This window comes from Octopus bimaculoides, chromosome 5 (genome assembly GCF_001194135.2).
Source record: "Octopus bimaculoides isolate UCB-OBI-ISO-001 chromosome 5, ASM119413v2, whole genome shotgun sequence".
Taxonomy (NCBI): Eukaryota; Metazoa; Mollusca; class Cephalopoda; order Octopoda; family Octopodidae; genus Octopus; species Octopus bimaculoides.
The window spans coordinates 119,603,780-119,613,513 of NC_068985.1; the positions used below are offsets into that span (position 1 = coordinate 119,603,780).

The following is a 9,734-nucleotide window of genomic DNA, read 5'->3' on the forward strand; positions in this document are numbered from 1 at the left end:
CCTCATCATCATCATCATTATTATTATTATTATTATTCTGTAGGCTCATTTTTATCACGTTCTTTCAGCACACTACCGAGCTACTAGTTTTCCTCTTCTCAAGGTTGCTTTGGCACATTTTTCTAAACCGAATTTCATATCTATTTCTTTGGTAAATCTATGCACTGTCTGTAGTAATGTTTCCAGTTGTTTATCATTTGCATCCTGTAGTTTTAGATCACTCACATAAAAGAGATGGCTGATTGTTTTACCGTGGCAGTAGATGGTTGATTGTTTTATCCTCATCAATTCTCTTTAGCATGTCATTTTAAGGCGTCAGTACCAAGCAGAAATGGAGTGAAGAGAGCGAGTCTCCTTGGAATATTCCTCTTCTAATGGGAATGGTTTTTATGAGTTCGTCTTTTGTCTGGAGCTGCAGCACAGTTTGCAATTTATTCATGGAATATTTTATATATTTCATTGTTATTGGTGTTACCCTGTTGATGGCTAGTGTCTTCCGGATCCATGTGTAGGGATCCTTCTTTTTCATTCGGCTGTCTTTAGCTGTGGCTTCATTGATCAATAACTGATCTTTACAGCCATATGAGCCTTTGCAGCTTCCCTTTTGCTCTTCTGGAAACAAGTTGTTTTCTTTGAGACGTTTGGCAGTTACGACTCAGTAAATAGTAGATGTGTTATGGGTCTGTAGTTTTGTGGATTTGAGAATTAGGATGGCTTTCCCTTTTCTAAGCCATAACGTACTACTGAGTAGTACGGTAGTCTCTGGTTCTGCTAGTATCTCATTGAATTGTTATTATTATTATTATTATTATTATTATTATTATTATTATTATCATCATTATTATTATTATTGTTGTTGTTGTTGCTGTTGTTGTTGTTGTTCACGCAACAGATTGTTGGATAAGAAAAGATTCCTAATATTGGTCTACAACAAGTTGCCTTAGATGCCAAGAACCCTCCTGTCAGATTACAGCAAGTGACCTTAGATGTCAAGAACCCTCCTAAGTATACCAGCTGTACCTAATATCACTGTTTTCTGCAGCTGTACTAAACTGGCTTTTATGCCTATTTCCTCTATCCATCTGTTCAGATCTTTAGGGATAATTCTCAACGCCCCTATAACTACTCGAATACATTTTACCTGCATTATCCATAGTCTCTGTAATTCAATAGCTAGGTCCTGGTACATTGCTACTTTTTCTACATTTCTCATTATTATCATTATTATTATTATTGTTGTTGTTGTTGTTATTAACGCGGTGAGCTAGCAGAATCGTTAGCACGTTGGGCAAAATTCTTAGCGGCATTTCGTCTGCCACTACGTTTTGAGTTCAAATTCCGCCGAGGTCGACTTTCCTTTCATCCTTTCGGGGGTCAATTGAATAAGTACCAGTTATGCACTGGGATCGATCAAATCGACTTACATCCACCCCGAAAATGTCGGGCCTAGTGCCTATATTAGAAAGGATTATTATTATTATTATTATTATTATTATTATTATTACTTAAGACGTTGCACCGTATCCAATATCGTGATATTGTTGATTGAAGATATTGTGTCTACGGAGGTTTGTACTGTGTATCAAGTCACAACAAGGACTATTATTATTGTTTTTGCTGTTGCTGTTGTTGTTATTCGGTCGTCTTATTTTTATCACGTGTTTTCGCAGCACTGCCGAGCGCAGCCCTATGTGACTTGAGTATGTGCTGTGGTTTGTTTTGGTACTGTTATTTTCACTGTATTGAAGTGCTTTACGTAGGGCTTGTGCGGTGCCTAGTAGTGCTATTTTTTGTATGTTATATTTATTCGTAAGTCCTGAGGCTTGTTATATATACTCGTAAGTCCTGGTGTTTGTAATAATAATAATAATGATAATAATAATAATAATAATAATAATAATAATAATAATAATAATAATAATAATAATAATAATAATAATAACGATGATAATAATAATAGTAATGATAATAATAGTAATAAATGCTCTGAAGCAATACCAGGCATTGGCTCTCTTGGCTTCAGGAACCTTATTCGGAGACCTTTTCAGCGGAATGGCTATTCAACTTGAAGAAAATTCTAACTGGGCCTCACCTGCGAGGTCATGTGCTGTTTATCTTGATATAAGATCACCATGTGGCGCACATGTAGTTGTGATGCGTGTCCCTGGTGCACCCTTATCAGAAGGGTAGTCATGATGGGTATAATGGGCTTCGTATAACTGTACTCCAGTGTCACTTTGTTGGCACGTGCTGCTCTCTCACTCAATAGTAATAAAAATAAAATTATTAAGCACTGACTCTCATGGCTTTTTATCCTAACTGACTGGTAGTGTTAGCATGTACATGTTTTGTCTTGGTATAAAAGATGGGCTACAGTGAACGACATAATCTCTGGATTTAAAGTTTTGGCACCAGTAGAGTATCAATCAAAACATAACAGTTGACCAGTATCTGCACTGGTTAATATGTTGGCGTTATAAAAATCAAAACTGTTGATAAGTGGTATAAGCAACACCGTGAGGCTGTAGCTGAGGGGAAAATTGTAACGACTCTTTGGGGCCTTCTTGTACTTACAGACAGAATCATCAAAGCTAATAAGCCGGATATTGTTGTAAAAGACAAAAATAACAACCTCTTTTGTCTTCTGTCCCAGTAATAAAAATGAAAAGAAAAAAAAAGGGATATATTTGAACCAGCTTGGATAATACCAATAGTGTCAAACCGCCATCGTCTGACGTCAATTGGAAGGACAGAAAACATAAAGGAAAAAAAAACTCCAGAAGACGGTGAAGAAATAAAAAAAAAAAGGTTTCACAAGGAAAAAAAGACATAAAATAATAACAGACTCAAACGTAGGAAGAGGAGCCAGTCACAGTATTTCGATTAGCAAATTACCAATTTATAGACTTCTTACATTGACTGCATGAAAGAAAGAAATGATAAAATAGCAGATAAAGTGATTCGTTTCGATTATGTAGAACATAGAAGTTATCGCAGCTATAAAACTGTTCGTTAATCTAGGAACTGTTTAATGTTTACTACTAGGATCTCAGAGCGCATGGCTCAGTGGTTAGAACATCGAGCTTACGATCGTGAGGTTGTGAGTTCGGTTCCCGGACCGGGCTACGTGTTGTGTTCTTGAAGAAGACACTTTATTTCACGTTGCTCCAGTTCACTCAGCTGTAGAAATGAGTTGCGACGTCACTGGTGCCAAGCTGTATCGGCCATTGCCTTTCCCTTGGATAACATCGGTGGCGTGGAGAGGGGAGACTGGTATGCATGGGCGACTGCTAATCTTCCATAAACAACCTTGTCCGGACTTGTGCCTCGGAGAGCAACTTTCTAGATGCAATCCTATGGTCCTTCATGACCGATGGGGGTCCCCGAGGATCTCAGGGAGACACCGCTTGAAATAGAAAGAACAGAAAAAAGGCAAAATAAAATTATGAATGATCTCGGACTAAAAGTAAGCAGAATGTAGAACATGCCTGTCCCCTCGGGGCACACTAGCTTTACTGTTATCCGAATCAGTAACAAAATTGGGATGAAGTTTGCTGAGAGTTACGAAGCCGAGCAAGAAGAAATTACAATGCTGATTGACGGAAAGAATAACCTTTATATGTTATGATAGAAATGATGGAAAACACACCAATAATCTACCAATAAAGGAGTCATGGGATTTTTGCATTTTGGCCAAAACGGTCAATAATGAATGTACCAGGCCGTAGGAAGTGGTCGGAAAGATAAGCATTGACAGTCGTCGGGTGTGTTAATATTCCCTGGGTAGCTTCGTCTATTCTCTTTATGTATTGTGTATTAAATTTTTAACCTGTTTTAATAAATTATATTATGATTTTTCCTAAATATTCCATTTATTATATTCGTACTTCCCCCTTTTTGTTTGTAACACTTTTAATACCACACACTTTGCACAGTATCTTTGGGCCCCTGTGGCCAATAAAGAAAAAAATATATTATTATTATTATCATTGTCATTATTAGTATACTTCGTATTAAGTTTATGGCTGTAGGTGATCATGAAGTGTAAGTTTCTTTTAGTTTAGACAAGCGACTACTAAAGATATTGCAAATTTTAAGAAAAATAATTTTAATACTAAAACAAAAACAATGTTGTATACAAATTTTCAAGACTGTATAACAGCTGCAAATGTCATAACACATCGTGTATTAATACAATGAACACAAATAAAAATCTCTCTAAAAATGTGCTTTGAATGACTGAATATAAATTGAAACATCTGGATAATAAAGTTATTTATTATTTAATGAATAATCAGTATAAAGATAAATGTTAGGTTATTTCAAACCGGAAAACTATGAATATATATGTAAGAAAGGTATTCTAGACGAAACAACACTCAAACACCTATGTATTAAAGAATCTTATTGTTGTCGTCACTAATGTCATGTACTGATTGTTATCATTGTATAAACTGTATCTGTCCTGGTCAAAAGCCTGAATAAAAGTATTTTACTAGATGTGCCTTATATAAAATAAAAACTATATAACTACTTGATATTTGTAAATAATTTAATTTATGCAGTATGAAATACGAATCATATCTGGTTGACATATGAAATACTACAGGGTACTACTATATTTTATAAATCTATAGAATTGTCATCTGAGTAAAGGGGCTGTAATTTTGCTTTACATAACAATGAATTCGTGTTAGGAAGATATCAATCCAGCTGAATATATTTCTTGGTGTATCCTGATAGTTTGGTCTCTATTTTGTCTGATAGGTGGCTACAAATTATTTAGCAAATTAGAAAGGTCTTGAGCCACAAGTCTTCGAATTCGATCATATGATTTATTGTCTTGTGTTGTATCTCTTTTTACATCTATAATACTTCTGCCGGCTTCAACAAAATGCAATATTTAGACAATAAGACATCATTTGTAAAAAGACTTAGTTTTGTAGCAGAAAAACGTCCAACGTAAAAATATAGCAGGTTATCATTGAATGACATCCAGGATCAACTGCAATTTATCTTAGATCGTAAAAATTGAACTAAGAGGGATTGGCTCAGAGCAATGTTTAGTGACGAAACCGCCAGTAAGTAATTTTGTCTCATGCTGCATCCCATGTACACATTTTCAGGAATCAAGTGATGCCTAACTATTAGAAAATGGGGTGGGGCATTTCTGCAAATAGAAGAGTTTGTTTTTGGATAATGTCTCCAGTAACTCAAAATATTATCTAGGTACTCTGAAGAAAAATGTTTCTACTTATATGACCATCCATAATTGCATTACATTCCACCAGGACGGTATACATTGTTACTCTGCAAAATGCATGAAAGTATGGTCTAGAGCTAATGATATTACTGTATTGAGTAAGTACACAGGGTTATTTAATCTAAACACTATCGTAAATACATGCTATTATATAGAAAAGAAAACTACTGCTTATTATACTTGATCAATTTCGGATTACAATTTCGGAAATTACAGCAACAATTTGGTCAAAAGTATGCCTGACCGAATTCTGCTGTATAAAGGTAACCATGTTAAATATTTAGTGATATAACATTGATATGTGTACCTTGTAAAGTGCTAACGGGTTATCTATCTGTTTTAGTTTTAAAAAAAACATTATTTGTTTTCATTTACATCATCAGTTACAATATAAAACCTTACATTTATCAGTGTATTCAAAGTTTTGATCCCGGGTGGTATATTCCAATGAGTAATTTAATATTCAAGATGAACGCTTCCACACCACGACAAACTTGTCACTTCCAGTATTCAAACATATGTCAAACAAATCATAAGCGCTCTGTTACAGCATAATTTTATGTTAAATATTTTGAACAAATAATTTTAATACTAATCCCCATCGATTTCTAATTTAGTCACAAGCAAATAAATATGAGATTGTCTCAGATTCATGATTATCTAAGGAAGATTAATAGCTTAAATAAAATAAATTAAGCTACGGTCGTGCTGATGAAAGATCTTACTCCGTTGAATCTTGTCCTGGCGTAAGACGACTTCATCAACGTCTCATTTGTAGAGTTACTAATTCAACATAAGCTTACGCATGCACATGAACAAAAATATTATGGTAACTACATGTGTATATATAACTCTCCCTACAAGCACAATTTAAAAGGACAACTCACCTATGACATCAATAGGACCAAGAATACACAAATCGTATATAAAGGACTTAGGACGAGTGTAATTACGCTTATCTTCTGCTGCCTCAGTTTTCTTATGATCTTTCATTACACCTGAGGTTTCGTTAATATTGGTTCTATTAATAGAAAACGGAAGCAATTTAGTAGCAATTTAGTAGCAATTTAGTTTTATTGTATTCAATGACAAATCTTTAATTCGCACTAAATCCATGAGAATTATAATATTTTTGTATGAACCTTGTGAAAATCTGATTGTTCTGGATCAGCATATGATGGGATATCCAGAAATGTCTCGCGACAGACCCAACAATACACCCCCCCCAACCCCCCCCCAATAAACAAGTGCATAACGTATAGAATTACACCGTGAGAAAGAAATAAAGCTTCAACATTTCAGACAGTGGTCTGCTGTGAAGAACATTGAAGAAAAAGGTAAGAGGAAAAAAATTACCTGAAAAGCGATGTTATTTACAGAAAAACGGAATTATGCTTGAAAAATAGAAGTAGATATTATGGATTCTGTATGTTGCATTTACCATATACACGCTGCTTTAGTACATACGCACACTCACATGAATATATGAGTGGATTTGGTAGATGAGCAGTATGTGTTTTGGAGATGGGGTGGTGCTAACGTACACAGAATGGTATTTCTCAGTGTGTATGTGTGCGTTACGGGGAGATGTGTTATTTGAGAAAGGCAACTTGATTGTTAAATCTCCAGTAGACAGGCTGTGTTTGGCCAAGAAATTTGTTGTTGTTTACGATGCAAACGAAAAACAGGAGCTTTTTGGCGCAAAACAACATGATAGAGGGGAATATAGGCAGGTGTGGCTAAGGGATTTTAAAGTGACGAAGGACAAGTTGGAATGATTCTATAAAGCGATCTTCAAATGCCGACTAGTTTATTCAATCAGTTTATTCAAACCGTTGCCTTGTAGAATAAATGACACGCAATCTCGGAGCAATATCGTCGACTCCACTACCACGACTACCAAAAAGAGTGGCTGACACAAACAACAGATAAACATCATCACCACTGCCACCACCACCGTTTGCCATTATCATTTCTTTACCCTTTTCTATGGGATACTTTCTCTCTTTTTCTTTTATGTTTTCTCTATCTCCCTTATGTGAATACTAACTTTTCTTCTGTCTGTCTTATTAAATTAACCCTTATTAACAACCTCACCACTAGTGCATCCGTCGCCACCAGTACCGTAACTATCAACAGTATCTTTCTTTACTCTATTTGAGTTACTTCCTCTAGCACGGCAGAAATTGTAGGTCGGAACGTACTGTAGTATTAATATGTAGCTTGCAGATAAGAAGAGTTAAATTCTGTTCCCAATCTCGAAAATGATGATGAATTTGGTACATTGGAGTAATATTCCGATTCCAACCAAGCCAGAGAATTCGTTGGGTTATTTCTATGACACCAATTAAAGGATACATTCCGAAGATGGTGGAGGATTGCACCAAGATAGCGTTCTTTATGATGTAACTAACTCTAACTCTTAAGTCTTGGCACGGTTTTGCAAGGGTCTTTAAAAAGTTTTCAAAAATTTTAATTTAATTCTTTGGAAATGATCAGTAAAAGTGTAACTGTTCTAGATGTAATTCTCGTCATTAATATGAGCTCATATTACCCATAGTACAAATTAAAAAAACCTACACTGCATTTACAAATCATCTAGTCTCCCTAAATCTATTATCAATAATCTAATTAGAAATATTTTCATTAAAATCTTTAAACTGTCAGCAAATGGCGAAATATTCCAAAATAATATCAACTATCATAATGTGCCACTAAAAACAGATGTGCAGTTGATCCAAAGAAAAATAGTCTACGTGTATATCTGACATCAATTATTTTAACCTAAATCTTAGGATAAACAAATCTAGGAAACTAAATACTAATAACACTTTATCTTCAACTAGTAAACACTCAAAGACAGATTATAACATGGAAAATTTAAATAATGTTAAACCTAGAACTAATTCTCCAAATAACCATACCTCAAAGAAGTATAAGAAGACAAGCAAAGATAAATGGACATAATTTTATTGAATTCCTTAGAAACGCTAACTCAAAGCATGATGATAGTGTAATGAAAGATGGTAATGACAAAACCAGAATTAAACATGGACCTATAACTATTAGCAATAGAAAGATAATTGAAAGTATTAGCGTAAGCCCCAATTAAATGTTGCACATAAAATTACTAGCAATGCTAGAGATATAATTAATAGTGGTACTAGCAATAGTACACGAAGCAGTAATTACAATTCAAATAATAATACTAATCATGATGACAATAATAACTAACAGCTTCGGATTTAAAGGATCTTCTCGCAGAGATATTTCTCAATGTCATTCTGATAATGCCTCCGACCTTAGTATAGTTTCTAATCCGAAAACGGATATTTTACATCTCATCCGCAAAATTGAAATTAATGGAAGAAATAGTAGAAAACTAAACAGCACATGGTATAATACTCCATGCTTCTCTTGAAAAAAACTAACAGAGCTAAAACATCACATGAAATGATTTGAAAAACCACCATTCTGGCCATTAGAATCTCAACTTTACTCTTATACTCCAGAACGCCTCACACATCTGATAATATCTCTAAACTTAAATTAGGACTAAAAATAATATCATTCGAAAGGAAATATCTAACAGTTGTAGTCTTAACAATAATGATGTAAATTTCTCCCAATCTCACTCTAATAATTAAAAATAGGAAAAAACAACCGTTTGTGAATGTGTACAATTTGTCAAATCTGATTACTGATTGAGTTGAACAGAAAGGAAACTCGTAGTAATAGTACCAATGTTAAAAGGGTAAATTACTAACATCTACCAAACAAACACTGTAACAATAGTAACAGCAGCGAACTTCAATGTAATAATAGTAGCTGTGGAATTCGGCTTTAAATGTAAACACAAAAAGGATAAAGCAAGCTGAGCATGTAGATGAGAATACGGAAATTTCACCAACTCCATTTAAATTGACTGCAAAGAATATTGCTAGAGGGTTGGCATTTATAGAAGGTCTTAAATTTTTTGCTAATAACAGTCTTAATTGTTAACATAACATAGACCTCACAAAGGGAGCTTACAATGAGTTCAATTTCTACAGTGAGCTGTACAAAAAGAAGATATGGTATAAAGATCAAACAGTTTTCGATAAGTACTTCGCCTTTCAAATAGATATTGATGATGAACTATAAGACGGAAGTTAGTAGCTCTAATACCCACATTAATTCACCTTCACACATCTTTTGTGATAAGAGCCTTCTAGCACTACGATATTACAATCCTTATTTTTTAACATATTTCTCTTCAAATGCTTTTATTCCACTCAGCTGGCAAAAATGAGTAATCCTACGACAGACCGGCGTCCCGTTCAAGTGGCGAGTTTATACGCCATGAAACCGGAAAACCGGCCCTTATGAGTCTGCACTACTCGAGAAAGTAATTTTACTTTACCTTTACATATAAATATTTTACTGTGTATAGTTCATAATTGTAATTTTTATGTACAAAAGTGGTCCAATT

At 34.5% G+C, this 9,734-nt stretch overlaps 1 protein-coding gene across 2 annotated transcripts in view; it reads right to left on the reverse strand.

The window, feature by feature from the left end:
* LOC106873828 (uncharacterized) overlaps window positions 1–9,734 on the reverse strand; it is a 135,667-nt gene that overhangs the window by 20,607 nt on the left and 105,326 nt on the right. For both annotated transcript variants that reach the window (XM_052967964.1, XM_052967965.1), the window contains exon 7: window positions 6,151–6,284. In XM_052967964.1, coding sequence (XP_052823924.1) covers window positions 6,151–6,284 — 134 coding nt within the window. The remainder of the gene's footprint in view (window positions 1–6,150; window positions 6,285–9,734) is intronic.